Source organism: Passer montanus, unplaced genomic scaffold, assembly GCF_014805655.1.
Source record: "Passer montanus isolate IOZ18808 unplaced genomic scaffold, ASM1480565v1 scaffold54, whole genome shotgun sequence".
In the NCBI taxonomy this organism is placed as follows: Eukaryota; Metazoa; Chordata; class Aves; order Passeriformes; family Passeridae; genus Passer; species Passer montanus.
In genome coordinates this window covers 1,943,104-1,961,835 of record NW_024370374.1, presented here as the reverse complement: position 1 = coordinate 1,961,835, position 18,732 = coordinate 1,943,104, and the positions used below count along the sequence as shown (strand labels likewise).

The following is an 18,732-nucleotide window of genomic DNA, read 5'->3' as shown; positions in this document are numbered from 1 at the left end:
TCCTGGATGCCTTAAAGAAAACTTTTCATTCTGATGCTGAAAGCTGGCTTACCAGTGAATAGAAGATTAAAACACCTGTCGAAAACCAAACTGATTTGGGAAAGTTTTGGTTTGTTGTGCAGCAGATCAAGCCACAAGTGGGAATCAGTAAATCCAAATACCATTTTAATTATTTCCCTCTGGTGTTGATGCCATGGAACAAAAAGCTGTGAATCTCTGCGACAATGAGGTTTCATATTTGTTCCTAAATGGTGTGTGAACCAGGTTATTAAAAAATACACTGTACACTTCTTATGACTTGAACTGTTACTACTTTTTCTAGACTTTGTTTTCTGTGTCTTATGACTCTTTTGTATGGTAACAGAGAGAAAAGTACCTAAAATATTAAATAGCTTCTTTAATGTGATTTCCATCACTTTCAAACCAATGACTGAATTAAGAAAATTGGTTGACCAGTTGAATTTTGAATATTGTGCTATCTCAGTAGGCTTGGGTGTCATGTGTCCTATGCACTGACTTTTTTCAGAACCTGTAAAAGCATAGAAGTAAATTAATCATCTTGATTGAACTTAATTTTTGTACAACATCCAGCACATGAAGAGGTATGCTTTTGTGATACTTCTTTGTATTTATTTGCTACACAAATTAAAATACGAAATCCTAAAAGAATTTTTCTCTTTGAACTGAAGAACAGATTTAGTTAAGGAGTCCTATTCAAGCATGATATAAAAATACTGAATCTATCCATCCTTTCTGTATGCAAAACATTGGCTGTTAGTTATGCTTTCCACAGTTTTCAGGGATTCCTGCATGTAGTGAACCCTGGCATCCGGTGAGGATAGCCACTCAGTGTTTTCAGGAGGTAGAGAAAAGCATTATCATCAGTCATTTCCATCTACAAAGTCTATCTAAAAATGCTGCTTGAGTCAGCCTCTTCCTAATTTCATCCTAGTAAATAGTTTCAAATCTGAGAAAAAGGTAGAATTAATTGTTGTTCAGGAACATTGCATTAAAATACTGAAAGTTTCACAGAAAAAATAGTCAATTCCTTTTACTCATTTAAGTTCTGGCTTTATTAAAAAGCAAGTATTTTGCTCACAGTTTTAAAAGGTAAAGTGGTAAAATAGCTTTCTACTCATATAACTAAAAGATTTGATTCCTTTTTGGAAAGAAGGAGGTAAAAAAAGAAACCAATAAAACACTAAGGGGCTTTAAAGTTGTGGGCAGAACTTCCATACTGCTGTTTCCGTGAGCAAGTTGGAATGTGGCTGAAATATCTCTTTTCGAAAAAGGAAAGAAAAATGTACCAGGTTATGAGAGTATTCCTCTTTCTGATTAAACTGTGCTTACAGATAAGTTTTCCACTGTTTTATGTGTTTTTTCTGGCTGCACCATCTGTCTTAGCTTCAGTAGCAGGATATTCTTTCTGTATCTTTTAATGTCTTCTTACAACTGGGGGTAGATTTCTCTGAAATAGATTTTGTTTGCATTGTGACTGGCAAAAACTTACATGTTTTCTTTTCCTGAACCTTTCCCTTCAGGTGCAGAAACCTCACGTTTCCTGAGAGTCTTCCCGAGGTCAGCATTGTGTTCATATTCGTTAACGAGGCGCTCTCGGTGATCCTGCGCTCCATCCACTCAGCCATCGACCGCACTCCTGCTCACCTGCTCAAGGAGATCATCCTAGTTGATGATAACAGTAACAATGGTGAGAGGTTTTGGTTCTTCCCCCTCCCTGCCCTGAGGCTGGATCGTGCAGAGAAACCTTGAAGTCTGGCTCTTGCTCATCCTTTTGGCCTTTCAAATGTTGTTGATGTGTTTTCTCCCTTCTTCAGCCCACACTCTTGCTGGGCTGTCTTGAACTCTGCACAAGTGGGGCATGTTTAAAAGTACATGTACAAAAGAAAGAATGTTTGAGGTGTCTGGTAGGCAGTTTTGAATGTAGCAATAGATTAGACCTAGCAAGTTTTACTCTTAGTGCTTCAGAGTGTTTTCAAGCTCATATGGCATCCGCACTTCTATTTCCACTGTATGATTCCACATGTGTACTCTCTGTTTTGTATAAAATGTCTTTCTGTTTTTCTTAGACTCCTCCTTTAGATTTCCAGTTCTCTCCTCATTAGCAGCACTTGCCTTGCTGCTTCTCTGCTGTCTGTACTCAGATGTTGCTCTCCATGATCTGAAGGATTGCACTGCCCATCTCTGATGGTTCAGTGCTTGCCTAGGTGTTTGTCAATGAGGATATGCTGGCCACTATTTACAAGTCTTATTTTCTAGGAACTTTAGTGATGAAATTTTAATAAGCACAGAATGCTGAACGTAACAAAAAATTCTGCTGTGCTGGGGGGGGTTAATTATGAACTGCTGAAATACAAAGAGAATCTAAATTTATCTTGTTGAAGGAAAAAGCTGAACAAAGGGCTTCTCTTATCCTTGCCATCACAGCTGCTGTTATCTGGCTGTATCCCTGTAGCTAAATCCTGTGACTTGCTGCTGATCACAAATGTGTCTCAGATTTGTACAGAGAAGAAACTTATTGAGAAGCAAGTTCCCCACCCCAGGCTAATGTCATCATATCCTCTTCTGCTGACTATGAATGAAGGAAAAACTGCAATCCTGACTCTTTAAAGTACACACAAAACTTGGTGTAGGCCTATGCCCTAAGTTTTGTCTTCTCCCTTATGCACCACCTAGCAATTTGATAGGAAAGAACACAACAATGAAACACAGCTTTGACTGGTGTTCTTGGCTGCAATTGTGTGAACCCACTCCTGCACCTTTCAAATGGGAACTCAAAGAATCTGAGTAGCTGCTGGTGCTGCAGGGCCAGAGGTCTCTGGACATTGATAAACTGGCCGCAAAGCAGACATAAAAGGAGAGAAATGGTCTGGTGGGGAAAAAGTGGCTTCTAGAGTTTGAGTCTAATGTGGTATGGTTTACAGGCAGTTCTTGCAGTGGGCACATTACAGAGCAATGTCGGAAATACCAGTGTTTCTGAGAGCCTGTCATCACTGTGATGAGCTCACTAACAAACACTCCTTGCACTGTACTCTACGGACTTGTCAAAATTATTATTTTTCATCATTTCGTACCTGAAATAGAACAGAAATCACAGGAACTACTTTACCTTCAGGAAAGCCTGTCCAGCCACATTTTTTGTTAGTACCAGTATTGGTACTGTACTGTATAATATTTTTATGATTTGCTGTGCCTTTTATTTAGGCTTGCCTTTCTTACCCTCCAGTGCCTTAAATCCTTGGGTTCCTGGCCCCAAGCAGGGAGACAGAAATTGAGAGGAAGGTAACCTTTGGTTTGGCTGCCTTGGCTTGGTGTTATATGTCATTTTATACAAAATCACACTGTGCAGAGCTATAGTTAGTCTCACAGAAAAATTCAACCCTCTACAGGATTTTATGCTACTCCTCTAACCCTTTCTCTGGCATCTCGTCCCTGCAGTATTAAATTAGATTTCTACAGTCCTCTTTATCCCATAATGTATGCTGAAGACCTGGTAATAGGAATATATTTGGAGCTGATGGATGTTTGGAACGGGAGAGATTGTAAAGATGATTTATGGGCTTTCCTACTATTAGTTTAAATCTTGAAATATTTATTTTAAAACTTACTTTTCCTTTTACAATATTCTATTTTCCATTTTTTCTCCCTTCTAGCATTGTCAAGATGAATCCTTTATATTTAGTGTCATTCTGTGTTTTTGTTAGTAGCTCTTTAGCTTGCAAGTGTTGCTGCTTGTAAGATAAGTGGGTTACTCTGGGTTTCCCTGTAATGTTACCTGAGGGGGCAAACACTTGGTTTGTGCTTGCAGTGGGCTCTAGCTCTGCTTCTCACAGGGATCTGTCAGAATCCTAATTATGAGTGGTATTTTTATTCTCCGGCATTCACCAGGGATGGCAGCTTCTCCTAACTTGATGCAAGATTTCTTTCTGTGGTGCCACAGCCATGGGCTTCACAGGCAGGAAACATCTCACTGTGGGAAGTGACTAGAAAGAAAAAGTGAGACCAGAGATCTGGCGGAGTCCAAATGGGCATGTTTTAATGAATCCCAAATTTCTGTAGACCTGTATTTTGGAAAAGAGCAGTGCAATAACTAGATGGATGTCACAGACATATTTTATGAAAAATCCTTTTGCCAGGATTTTTTCTCCTGAGAAGCTGGGAAGCTTCAGCTTCTCCATGTTTTGCTGCTTTGGAGAATTGTTTACCCAGCATGTGAAATTGTTTTTACTTGATGTCCAATGACAGCCACCTGTGCTGAGGCTGTGAGCAGTCACAAGATTTTATTATCATTCCTTCCTTTCCTTTCTAGCTTTCTGATGGATCCTTTCTTTCTATTCTTTTTAGTATAGTTTTAGTATAGCAATATCATATCATATCATATCATAATTAGTCAGCCCTCTGAAACATGGAGTCAAGATTCTCATCTCTTCCCTCATCCTGGGACCCTCGAACACAACCACAGATGGGTTTTTTTAAAAATTCCAGAAGGCCGATTTCAGAAACCATTTATTCAAGTATAGGGCCAAAGTCTGTACATCTGTCTTGAACAATATGTGCTGTAGCATTTTATTTAATGTACTTCAAGGGATGTCAAGCAAATTATCTATGACTTTCCCTAAACCTCGGTGCAGTTTTTCAAGTTCCCAATTATGTTTCAGGAGACCTCAATTAATCTCTTTGTGAAGTTTCTCTTTTTTTAAAATAAGTGTTTAGGGTTAAAAAACTGTGCAAAGGCCAGTGTGTGCCATTTAAAACTAGAAAATAGATTTTGCAGGTCCTCAATTTTTGATTCTTTATTTAATAAAGCCATTTTTAATGTGTGTATTTCGCCATTCCATCTTTTCTGGTGGAATTCTGATTAAGATTGCTCTGAATTGTTTCATATATGCTGATGGGTACATTAGTAGTAGAATTTAATTTAATCGAAGGATTAAAAAGTCACATTACAGTGTGTAATGTATAATGAGAACAGAAGGTAATGCATTACCTATGTATTGTATAATGAGAACAGAAGTTTTATGAAAACAAGCAAAGTATCAGTGTTGTTTATTTGTGTCTCATTTGGGTCTTAGTCATGTTGGTGACTAAGCAACTGCACAGATTTCAGATGTTTTACTGTATTTTTAAGTGTCAGATCAGAATCTTTCTCGTTCTCCTCAGTAGCGCTGTTTGCCTTGCAGAGATAGTGTACATATAAGTTTAAAATTTGCCAATATAATTATTATTTTTTATTTTTATACTTCGAAGGCAGCAGAATTTTATTTTTATTTTCAGACAAGAGGCTTAAAAATATTTAAGTGACCACATCCATGACTGCTGGTGGTTAATTAGACCTCAGAGACATATCTAGAAGCATTGCCTGAGCTGTAGACTACTGGCACTGTGATTTATTTCCCCTGGTTTGTAGCATCCTGCCCGCTGGGGACAGGGTGGTGACCTTCTGTGCCACTGCAGCCCTGGTTTGGCTTTTGAGTCTTTTTGCTGGCATTGAGCACCACTGCATTACAAAGTACCTTTTGCAGGTATTTTCAGATGATTTGGAATCTCTCTAAAAAAGCTAGTTGTTGGTGAGTTCAGCTTTGTGGGGAGGCGGTGGGCATTAGTGTGTCCAGAGTATGCCTTGCAAAATTTAATACTATAGCAGTAATTATCATGCTCTAGGACATTTTTATTTCATATTACAGTTAATAATATTGCTGCAGAGGCTCAGATTTTGCAAGGTTCCTTCCTTTTCCTTGAAGCATTACTTATGAATTAAATATTCCTACATGTTCAGTGTAATAATTCTCATTTTGTCCTGAGATTTCCATGAATACAGCTATTGAACTGCAGTAATAATGCTGGATATCACAGGATGTGAATTTTATGTCTTGCAGTGTTGAGAATTAGCACAGACTGGTAAAAAGTGGGTCAGGTGCAACCATATCACCTGTGAGAGGCTGTCCTGATGCTGACTGAAAAGAAACTTTTCAAAAAGCATCCAGAGCTTTTCATTAAAAAGTTATATCTCTGTGGTAATTCTTAAGAGATATTTGGGAATAGAAGATTGCCTGATTTTTTTCTTTACAAAAGCAGTGATGAACTCAAGACTACTGTTCAAATGCATGCTAGATTTCATAGCACAGCCTAGTTTGAAGATGGCTTACTTGTAGATCATACAACTGTTAAAAACCTGTTGATAGCAATCTCCTGGGGAAAACCTTCAGTCTTGCTTTCTCTCTGTTTGGATTCTTGTTCTTTCCTTACCTGTATGTCAGGAAAGTTCCAAGATAAACAGAAACATCTGAAACGAAGGAAATAGGCCAAGTTCACCCAAAGCTGCATTCATTTTTGGGCTATGGTTTATGCATCGGGAAGGCTTTACTTTATCTGCCTAGATTGATTCTCTGCCTTAGTTAATGGTCTTGATGCTGAAATCATTATTGCACAGTCTTTACAGAAGCAAGCTCTCAGAAGGGTTGACAGGGATTGACATGCAAAGAGGGCTGTGCAGTGCTGGTTAGGAATCAAATGCTAAGAAGCATATATTTATGTATAGAGCAGGAAATATGTTCCCGTTGTGGATTTGAGAAAAACATTGGCTATTGTTACAAACTCTGCATTGTACTTTAGTAACGGTTAGGGCTACAACTTGAATTAATGAAGGCAATTCTTTGAGCATATGTCTGCTGCTACATGTTGTGTGATGCTGCTGGGACTGCAGTGAGGTGTGCTAGCTACTGTGGATGCATTTGAAAAGACAGAAGAAGGAAATAACCTGAGGCAAACCCTTGTCCTCTGGCCATCTGTTCCAGTTGCCACCAGAAGTTAGAGCATAATGTTCTTCTTATTCATGTCCTGGCCATGCAGTTCAGAATTCTGGTGGGAAAAGATATGAACCACTAATGTAAATAGACTGTGAGATTTTTATGAGGACACTGGGTCCTGAAGATGATGTCCTATACTGGCTGTGGACTGTTGTCTCCTCTTACTTGTCAGTCCTTGTGACAATGAATTTTATTCCTGTTTTAAAGGGGAGAGGTTTTGGAGTAGGATATCAAAATGAAGTGAGAAACAGAGCAGAGAAGAGAAGCACACTGCTTATGAATAAGGCCATTTGTCCCAATTATTCTGCCCTGTTATTTTTTTGTTTGTTTTGCGGATTGGTTGGTTTGGGGTGATGGGTTTTTTTTGGTCAATCTTCACACCTTTTTCTACTCCTGTGTTCATTCGTTCTTTTTTTAATCCAGGGGTGGTCTTGTTCCTTGGTCTTTATTGTCTCAGCCACTTTCCTTGGAACCTTCTATCCTGGCATTTCTGAATGCTCACTTCCACTCTCCCAATCCCTGCAACTCATCCTTCTGAGCTTGTGTCCTTCACGTGGGGTCTCCATTTTGCATGTTCTCAAATTCCAGGGTATCTGTGCCTCTTATAATTTCCTCCATCCCAATATTTACTGCACTTTCTCACAAACTGCATCCACATCTCACTATTCAGCTTTCTCTTACTTTTAGCTGCAGTAATTAAACTCCTGCCTGAATCATCCCTCCATGCCTTCCTCCACCCCCAGTAACAGTCTGTTCCTTCATTTTTTGGGTATATTTTTATCATTTCCTGCTTTCTTCCTTTCTCTCTCCATTGCCTCCTTTTCATACATGGTTTTGGTTTGTTTTTAATTTCTTTTTTTTTGGTCAATCTTCACACCTTTTTCTACTCCTGTGTTCATTCGTTCTTTTTTTAATCCAGGGGTGGTCTTGTTCCTTGGTCTTTATTGTCTCAGCCACTTTCCTTGGAACCTTCTATCCTGGCATTTCTGAATGCTCACTTCCACTCTCCCAATCCCTGCAACTCATCCTTCTGAGCTTGTGTCCTTCACGTGGGGTCTCCATTTTGCATGTTCTCAAATTCCAGGGTATCTGTGCCTCTTATAATTTCCTCCATCCCAATATTTACTGCACTTTCTCACAAACTGCATCCACATCTCACTATTCAGCTTTCTCTTACTTTTAGCTGCAGTAATTAAACTCCTGCCTGAATCATCCCTCCATGCCTTCCTCCACCCCCAGTAACAGTCTGTTCCTTCATTTTTTGGGTATATTTTTATCATTTCCTGCTTTCTTCCTTTCTCTCTCCATTGCCTCCTTTTCATACATGTTTTTCCATTTTCTTTCATTTTCATTTAAGAACAATTATGAAGTATACTTTTCATGCAGCTTTCCTAACTCCACCATGCCTGAACTCCATAGTCCATCAGATTCAAGGACTCACACTCCATGAGGGGGCAGGGATAGCATCCCTTTCTGGAGGCAAGGCTCTGGGTTTTGTGTCCTTGCCATTATAGTTGTGTGAAAGCTGTTTGATAACCAGCATGGAGTTTTATGTTGGGAACCATCACAGTCTCCTTTCTTTATAACTCCAGTGGAAGGTCCTTAGCCTTACTTTTCTGGGCAATTAGACGAGTTCCAGTGCTGTGAGACCATTTGCCACTGTGGAAGTTCTATGTGCTCCAGAGGTGTTGGCAGTGACAAAGTGAGCAGTTGCTTTCATCATCTGCAATAGACCATAGTTCAGTCTGTTGGTATGGCTAGAAAAGCAACATTTCAATGGTTGGGCCAGCTGATAGCAGAACCACTGTCTACGTCAGGGAGCAGCTGTGCAGGGCAGAGCTTTTATTGCAGTCTCCTGACATCAGGCTTTATGACTCAAGCATTCAGATAATGCTATGAACTGAATCTTCCCTAGCCAACAGGGGCCAAAAGTTAATGTATGGTCATCTTATCTTTTATTCCATCTGCGAGGTAATTTATCTTATTCAGTCCTGATCCACTTGCAGTGTAGCAGTCTGATGAATACCTTTTCCTGTGTCAGATTCAGCACACAAAGTCTAAGAGGACTGGCCTTGTTTCATGGTGTCTCTGTTTTACCTTGAATCCCAGTGTGCCAGTTCATATTGCACTTCTATTCCACATCTGCTGTGTCCCCTGAATGACAGGTGGTGCAATGCACACTCAGGGTGTTCTTATCCTTCATCCCCACAACTGTCCTGCCAGCCTCTCATGACACAGCCCTCAGTGTGGGCATACTCATGTGTGCCCTCGTGTTCCTGGTCATAGCAAAGCCTGAAACAGATGCATAAATTACAGTTCCAGTTTCTCCGTGATGATAAATAGCTGCACTGTGGCACTTCGGGGTATTCTGGAAGAATGATTTGGGTCAACTTACAGAAAATAGCATCACCTGTGTCAGGTGTGATTTGATTCAGAAATCAAATGTGATCACACTTAAAGGCTGCAGTCACATTCACTGAGAACAGGCTTGGTTTAAGCTCTTCTGGTGGTAATGAGGGATTCACACGGTGTGCCTTGGAGGTGCTCTGGGCTGCTGGCATCCTGAACTCTGAGGATGCCAGCACATAAATACTGCCTTGGTGCACTTCTGAGTACTATCACTGTGATTTTAGCCTTAAAATTAATCTCTAGAGAGCTCTGAGAAATTGATTGGTTGAAAAACCTTTTTCTTTCCCCATTTTTTACCCCTCTCACATTTGTCAGATTATTTTGCCTCCAAAAATGCTTGAATGGTTTCTGTTGATAATGTTCTCAAGCACATGTCACTAAATTCAAGTAGCAGCCACAGGTATAGATTTGGTGCAGTGAAAAACATTAATGAGAAAAGTGCCAATATCTGTTGATGTCAGTAAGATACTGTGCTTTGATCAGATTATTTCCTTTTGACGTCTTTTCCCATGGAGTCTTCAACAGAAATTGTATTTAAAATATTCTAGTAATGTAAGCTCTTATGAGCCTGAATGACTTCTTAAAGGAATTCTTTCTCTTTCCTTATCAAAGAATGGCACTTATAATTGAAAGAGTTTGACAGGGTGTGGGGAAAATACTCTGTAATGTCAGACAAAGGAGTTAAAGGATTTTATCCTACAGAAAGTTAAGAAATGAAAATTGCCTTTTAAATGAACTTCATTAAAATTTACCTTTTCTTCTCAACCCAAGCATACTTTTCTTAAAAAAAAAAAAAAAGAATGAAAAGATAACTTTCATAGAATCAATGTTGAGTTCTTAACTTTAAGTAGTGGTAACACTTCCTGCCAGAGCTGAGAATTCCAAACACTTCAATTTCTTTGTGATAGAACCTCAAAATTCTTGATGTGCTGAAGGATCCAAGACAAGATAAGAGATTTGCCTAAAGAAGTGTTTAAGAGTGTTCAAGTGTTAAGAGTGTCAAGAGTGTTAAATGGTAAAAATCAGTTAGAAAACCATATGAATAAATTCCAGATTAATCTTTGGTCACCACACAAAGGCATGCTTACAGGCATGCTAGATATTTTAAAGGCATTGTGGAACCTACTGTAAGTCTGAAGTTCAAGTACAGAACATTTTAACAAAGGATATGTGAATTCCAAAAGAACTAAATTCATGTTGGCTTTTCTTTTGGCCTGCTTTTCTGTAGATATGTTTGGCATTGAGTTGTTTGAAAGTGTTCTCAAAATATATTAGATGGCCAAATTTTAAATTACTTGACTTCACTTGTTCGCTGCTAGTGATTTCTGGGGATGTTATTAAAATGGTGTTGCTTCCTTTCACCCTGGAAAAGCAACCTATTTAAAGCAGTGTGCTTCAGCTAGCAGCCTGGGAAAACTTTGGGGAAGCTCAGTTTAAAACTTTATGGAAAATGTGATGAATGTGAATAAAAGCTAAAACTTTCATTTGTGATGATGCAATTAACAAGGGAAAAAGGAGGACTTAGGGGTCAGGCTGTGAAGTAGTGAGAATTCCCACTTGTTCCTCACCTGGTTTATTTGGAAAAAAAGTTTTGTTTTCATTGGGCTTCCACAACCAGAGTTGTTGTTAACACCACTTAGTGGAACTTTGTTGTGAGTTTGGGGGTGCATGAATTTGTGTGGATGGAGATACATGTTACATGCTGAAAATATAAATACCCTTCATGTTCTTTTTGATTTTCACAAGTGTCTAGAGTGTGTTAGATTTTGGGTAGATTCTGCAGCCAGTTTCCTGCACGACTGGGCAAATCTTACTCTCCTGGCTGTCTGATACATGACAATTTCTGACTGGGGACCTGTGTGGAGCTGAATTCTCCTGCCACATCCCTATGGCATTTTGCAGTGGAGTTTGTGAATAAAATGATGGTTTGTCTTTTTTTTTTCATATTAGTTTCCTCAAATGTAATCTGAGAGCAGTGGTAGATACTTTTTGGTACCAACTCAAAGGACAATTTGTCTTACATTAAATTTAAAGGGGTTTGTCTGCACTGCAGCGTGAACTTTCAACTGAGTAATTCAGAATCATGATGAATGCTAAATAACTTGGCAGCATGAATCATTGTTGTTTTTGTTTGGCAGCAGGGAAAACCTTGATGGAATTGCTGAGTGCTTTCAGTTTTCTCCAGATAGCTCAGTGTCGGCTGCTGCATTGTTCCTTTGCTCCTCACTGACACACTCCTTTGGCCCAGTGCCTGTCTAATCATTGTTTAATGTTTCAAAAGCTGCCACCTTCTATTTGAAGCAATCTTTTCAAGCAGTAGAAATACCAGCAGATTTGCATACAGTAGAAATAGAAATAATTGGAAAAATAAAGCAAAAAATAAATAAGAAATGAGATGTTAAGAGCATTAATGTTTTAAGGTGAAAAAAACAATCTGCATAGCTAGTCAAATTATGGTGAAATTTAAGGAAGCCTAAAGATATTTCTGTGGCTAAATAGATGATCTATCAGTCTTACAGGCTATGAAATAATTATTTCTCCCGACCTATTGCTCCTAATCTCAGGCTTTGGCCATGTGCACGAACTGGAAGGAGAACAACAAGGTCTTCTAAAATGAGAAACAAGTTGCAACTCATTTTGCCAACAAATATACAAGTTGACAACTTCTCTGCCAGCAAATAAACAATGATTTCTGGTTTTTATTACCATGAATGACCGCAGTGTCAGTACTTGAAAAGTGAATTTACATTCCTATGTCAAGTAAGTGACTGTGATTCCCTGCCTTCTAGTGTTGTTATTACTGTACAGGCAACAAGTCTGAAACATCTCCCCCTGGTCTGCTTCTTATATGAAATGTCTAGGATTACATTTCAGTGATACTTGTGCAATTGAAACTTCTTTGTTGGTAGTTCATAGGCTTTGAGAACCACTTTGGGACATGCAAGTGAAACTGAGTAGCACTGGGTCTGGTTTTGTGTGTTCCCTCATCAGGTATCTCTGTTTCCAAAGAAATAGGGTTTTTTCTCTTTACCAATTTCCCCCCCACACAAATAGATAAAATGCAAGGGATATCGAGGCAAAAGTTGTGTGACTGTGTGTATGGTTAATATCTCACAGGCAAAGACAAAATGTATTCCACAATTCGCTTTTAATTTTTATTAATTTTTAATTTGTGCTGCACAGTGTTCTGTAAAAGGGCAAGAACTGAATGAAGGTGTGCCATGACAGCCTCTGGAATGCCTTGTGCCCAAGAGGGAGACCTGCTAGACTCTGAAGGTTCCTGTTCTTCTAGGAATAAGTCTTATGGCATCTGAGCTTAGAGCATTAGTCCAATATGTGAAAATAAACTTTAGGAAAACTTTTTCACCAGAAAAATTCAGCTATAGCATAGCCAAGGGGAAAAAAAAACCAACAAAAAAAACAACTGGTAGGTTGATTAAAAGAAAGGGAAATTAAAAGAAAGAAGGAAAGAGTACAGAATTCCCTTCTCCTGGAGAGCCCAAAGAGTGACTATGAGCAAGAGAAAGAGTCAAAGTTATTTTGCTGCCTTTTTTTTTTGGGGGAGGGGGCGGGGTTTGGGTTTTTTTGGTCTAGATCTGCACACTGCTAGCGCTATCTGAAATAAAAGCAGCATCTGACATCTGACTCTGGAATTTTTCATTTAGTGTGTCTCCGTGCTTCAGCAATTACATCTCCCAGAGGAAAAGAGCATCACAAAGTAATGAAGTTAGAGGAAACCTCAATGGCTTGTTAAAAGGAGCGTCATCACATGTAGGCACAAAACGATCATATAGACCACAGGAAGAGAAATTTCAGATTAAATAAGAGAATTTGTGCTTCAGTTTTACCCACAAGCCTGAAAAGATCAGTTGTTACACAGTGATACAGAAGTACTTTTTAAGTTGCCTGATACTCAGTTGACCCTGAGCAGTATTTTATGAAAATCCAACTAAACTTTCACTGATCTGCTCTTCTCCTGAAATCTGAGTAAATGCCTCTGTAACTGTATGCCGGAGCTCTGGGAGGAGTTTGATAGCAGGGAATGATGGTAGTTCATATCCTTGAAAACACATTGAGCATGGGAACTGCTTGGTGTTTCTCTCTCAGATGGAAATACAGCAGCCTGGAATACTCCGCAAAGCTTCAGACATCATGTGGGCAGCAGCACTTCTGCAGGAACCAGATCAGTAAATCCAGTGCAAAGCAGTCAAAATTACTGTTTTACTGTGTGCTGTAGAATGGGATTTTCGGTTGGTTTTGCAGATGTGCAGTCATAGTCCCTGAGGTGAGAATAGTGCAATAATTTTAGTGTTCAAGCTTCCATCACAGACAGCTCTTGGTGCTGGTGTGCTGCCTTTCTCAAATGATTCTGAGATTAATCTAAGCATGATACTAAATTTAAAGAAGACTAGATACATAAAAACTTTCAGTTTAAAATTATTTTTAAAAACAAAAGGGGGAAAAGGGGTTTTTTCAACTACTTAAAAAGTTTTAGGGTTTGTTTGACTTTTATTTTTTCTATAGCTTTTTTTATCCTTATGTCAGTACTCCATCTTTACCAAATGTCTAAAGCTTTTAAGATTTGTTTCTAATTTGTGGATCAGTCTTGAAAGGTGCTGATTCCTAGGACTTAATTTTTCCTTAATAGGCTGTGTTCTACGGTGTGACATAGGCTCTTTCTTGCGACATAGAAAAATGTTATCCATAAAGCTGTATGATTAGTCCAGAGAGGGTCACCACCAAATGAAGGAAATCCAGTCTTTCAGTGGTGTTAGGTCAGATCAAATGGCCCATCTCCTCAAATTAGGAGTGGTTCATCACTGAAAGAGAGTGTTGTCTTTCCAAATGGAGGTAACTGGAACCTCTGCGATCCTGTCAGCTCTCACCAGAAATTTCAGCTCCTTGGAGCACCCATCTGAGAGCCAAAGGAATCTCCTTTGCAATCCTCCAGGAAGAGGATTGCAAAACTGAGCCTGAGTCACTTCCAGAGATCTGTAATTCATACTGCAAGCTCTGCACAGGTTAGACACGTCCAATATTTGTTCTTATTACCATTCTTTCAATAACACACAAAAATTAGGAAGTCAGGGGTCTTTTAAAATATCTAAAAAGAAAAACCTTAGGGAAGGTGAATTAATAAAAGTCTGTTAAACTAACCATCATTTTATGATCCTGAACTTGAAACACTGAGAGAAATTACTTAGGCACAGTAAAAATGGGGGGAAAAAAAAGGGATCTAATCAGCGTTCCTTATAATGGAAAGTACCCTAGAAAAGTATGCCTGTTGCTTTAGAGTATATAAAACTGAGTTTAATCAACTGTGCATTACTGCATAATAGCTCAATCAACTTCAGGTCAGCAAGAAAGAAAGTAGAGGAATTTTTAGAAGAACTATAAAAGAAGATGCATGTTCAATAGTGTGCTTGACTTCCTGGGTTTGGGTTATCGAAGTTATCAAAGTAACATGAAGTACAGCAATGGATGATTTATCTAGCTCAGGATCTTATGCATCAAGACTTGGCTCTGATGTATGTCAAAGCATATTAAAAAAATTGCATGAATTTTTATGATGTGACACCGTGTTGTGTGCACCTTGTGGCTTAGATTTCATATAGAATATTTTCTAGAAAATTCTAAATTCTCTGGATGGACTCTGCTCCACTGCTTTTCTGGCTGTCTTTCCCCATCCTAATACAGCACTAGTGGGGTGATTCAGCTAATATAGAACAATGATCACTTATACCAGATACAACCTGAGTTAGCAAATCTGTGTGCTGGAGATGGATTTTATTTCAGTCAAGTTTCCACACTCAGAAACTTTTAATCACAGCAGGTTTGTCTGGTTGTCAGATCCAGGCTTTCTGCAGGTTTAACTTCCCCTACCTGCCCATCTCCAGTTGAACTAAGTGGATTTCTGATTCTGGTCATTTTTAAAGGTTGATATCAGTGTGAAACTGCATTTCTGTCTGTGCCATACATACCCATTACAGAAGGAATTCCTCTGATTTATATAAATGGCTGTGGCAGGGGAAAAGTGTTTCCTCTGCCTTTGTACTATATTTTTAAAATGTGATGCCACATGCAGTTACTTGTGTAATCAGTTACTTGTTCAGTGGTTTCCTGACTGATAAAGACTTATAAAAACACCAGTAAGTATAAAATAAATATGTTTCTATTTTTTAATGGGTCCTTTTAGAAATGGAAGGTCATTCTCTGTGAGTTTTGGATAATTTGATTAAAGATACTGTTGAAATTGAAGAGTAAACTGCCTGCATTATCCTATTACCAGCAGAACCCGTGTTGACTAAGCTTCAGCCCAGAAACTCAGTAGCATCCCAAAAGGGGATTAACTAGTGACAGCTGAGAAAGACATGAATTATAGAGAATAAATAGCCAGTTTTGAAGGGAGCAGTGAACAGATCTTTGGCCTATCACTGTAGGTGCTGTACAGTAATCCTGAGAATACCTGCATAGCTGCCTGACAGTTCCACATCTGTTGGGTAGGGTGAAGCACCACCAATGCCCTGTCTGGCATTCTTCTGGAAAAAATTAGTCAGATTTCTCTGTAATTGTTCTGCAAGACATACTTTAACACAATTCTGATTCCAACTGTTTCATCTCCCCCAGGAGACAAAACTTTGTTTCTGTGAGTGAAGTGCACAGAAGTGCCTGCTGAACAGGAGCAGGAGTGCTAGGGCTGGGTCTGCTTGGAATGGCTGATCCTTCCCAGGAAAGGCAGGACTGGCAGCAGGTTGGTGGTGTGGCCATGCAGGATGTTTCTGCCTTACTCTGTAGGAAATAAATGCCTCTCCAGTGTATGCCAAGACACAGCTCCACTGGGGAAGACTTGAGGAATTATACTGCTTGCTCAGGTCTGTCCCTGGCATCTGATTCCAGGTTCCTAATGTGTTTGCTTGGCATTTCTTTCAGTAGACTCTTTTGCTAATGTGCTGTTACTGGCACAGATGCTAAATTGGGAGCAAGTCTACTCTAGAAAATCTCACTTAAAATTTAGCCCCCTTTTGAAAAGTATCTAACCCTCGGAACTGTCCTGTTTTGTGCATTATGGACTGAACACCTATTCATGGAGCCAGTTGTGGGTTTTTTAAGCCAGATTACTTGTGTGATTTATGTTACTTTGTAAGCTCCCACATGGAAACAGGGAGGTGTTCCTTGGTTTAGGTGCTATTCAGCAATTAGATGCATAATGGATCCCATCCTCCATGATGCCATTATATTAAGTGAAATTATTTGTATCATATGGTACCAGAATTCATAAACAGTGACTTCAATCTCTTGGCTTCCATAGACAGAGTAATAGTTTATCACAGATTGGATATACACATGGAAAAAAGTTTGAAATCCAGGGAACTGTATGTACTGTGACAACTGTCTGGAATATTTATTAGACAAGTTACAAATTCCAGGCATCTTATTATTCCTTATAACATCAAGAATATGTTAAATAACCGAATTAATTTCTTTCTAGAGGGAGTTCAGTGCAAATCACAAGACAGTTGTAGACTTTTTGTCTGAGATGGTAGATGAGTTAACCAGCTTAATCTGCTGATCTGATCTTAATCAGCTGACTTCAGTAAATTTTGATTTTATTTTTTTCTAAGTGCTGTAAAATGCTTTTCCTTGAATCAGTTGTGTCCTTGGTGGGATTTGATATATTTGATGTTTTCCTGGTTTAGCTTTTAAGGCTTCAAGTACTTATTTTTCTTTCTTTTATTGAAATTGATAGCTTTGTATCCTAAGACCTTCCCTGTATTCATCCTGCAATTTAAAATTTGAAGTGTTTTTTTTCTCAAACTAGTTCTTTGCTCTTTTTTTGATTGTCTTCAAGTGATTTGGCAGTGAGCAAATTTGGATGGTTTTTCCGTGTTCTGTATAAAAGCTGGTTTTTAAATGTTACTGATGACTGTGGAGGGCTTAGAGCCAGCTGTGTCTTGCCAAATCCTTAAAGCTATCATCCCCCCACAGGCTGCTGGTGTGACTATCCAGCATTGCTCGTGGGAGGATTCTCTTGCAGCTTGGTGATGGGAGATAGTGTTATCTGTCATTCCATTTCCCCTGTCCCAGGGGCATCCTGAAATACCAGCTTGAAAAGCAAAGTTGCTACAATGAATTTGCCATCAGAAATGTGTTAATATTTATGAATGTTGAAAGGGGCTCATTACTCAAGAGTAGCTCTTGGTCTGCAGATTTAAGAGGAAAAGGTATTCTTGTCAGTGGAGAGGTGCAGAAAGAGTTTTAGGTCTTTTGTGCCAGTTTTTTGGTTTTATGGCTTATGGCTCTTGTAAGTGGTTAGCCTGAAGAAAGTTGTTTTTATGGTTTCAAATGCAAGTATATGGACTTAATCACTGCAGGTTTGGGGTTTGTGCTTTTTATCTGTGCCAGACAACAGACTTAGGTATACAGTTAATATATTTATTTTCATAGTGCTTCATTTAATCCATCTGTAAGGAGCGTGGGGCAATATTTGAGGAGTCAAATTAAAAGGCGATGAGACAAACTTCTGTCATGATTAATTGGAACAAATTTCTCACTGTGTTGGGGCAAGAAGAAAGACCAGATGATCTCTCAAAATCCGTTTACTGCTGCAGTCTCATGGTATGTTTGTCAAGCTATTTTTGGTCTTTTAAAGAAGATCACTAAGGTGAAGTTCATAAACATTCATTGTTTAGTGAACATGTGGATTTTCAGGCAGGGATTTCATATTCAAAGAAACTTCTTATAGTTTCTGACCCGCCTTAAAAATATTTCAGAAGCTGTTGTTCCTGTTACAGGGAAGGTGGCAGAGTTGCAACCAGCAGTAGAAACTTCTCTCTGCATTTGGCAGGTTTATTTTCAATCTACTGTAAATAATTTCTGACCTCAACATTTTGTGAGGCCTGGACAAATATGAAAAAATTAGATTCTCTGAGCCCTTAACAGTCCTGTGAATATTCTTCTGCCAGCAGGCAGAGCTAGGATACCTTTAGTATCTCTCATGTTGTAATATTCAGAGTATTTGGTCACCATTGACTGTGTCCACATGAAAAAATGTTTTTGAGATGTACTTTTAAACAGCGATCCCTATTTATGAAAGAAAAACCACCAGCCTCTGCAATCTGTTTGAATTATGTATGGAAAATTCACATAAAAAGGCTCACAGCTTGTTCTTTGCATAACAACCTGTGGTGCGTAAGATCACCAGATTCCTTCACATTACTGCTTCCTCATTTACCATCTGCAAACAAGTAAGTGCAATGCTCAATTTCTTTATCACACTGTTGCTGTTGGAAGACTTGTGACACTGAATAGCTACAGCTTGATTGGTATTTATTAACTGTTGTTACATAGATTTAAAATGGAAGTGTTTTATAACTTAGTCACTGGTAGCAGAGTTTCATAAACCATTACAGAAGGAATTCCTCTGATCTATATAAATGGCTGTGGCAGGGAAAGTGTTTCCTCTGCCTTTGTACTATATTTTTAAAATGTGATGCCACGT

The 18,732-nt window shown here is 38.9% G+C and overlaps 1 protein-coding gene across 2 annotated transcripts in view; it reads left to right on the top strand.

Annotated features, from left to right (window-relative positions):
• Positions 1-18,732, top strand: part of GALNT18 (polypeptide N-acetylgalactosaminyltransferase 18) — a 211,073-nt gene that overhangs the window by 101,988 nt on the left and 90,353 nt on the right. For both annotated transcript variants that reach the window (XM_039725019.1, XM_039725018.1), the window contains exon 4: positions 1,542-1,708. In XM_039725019.1, coding sequence (XP_039580953.1) covers positions 1,542-1,708 — 167 coding nt within the window. The remainder of the gene's footprint in view (positions 1-1,541; positions 1,709-18,732) is intronic.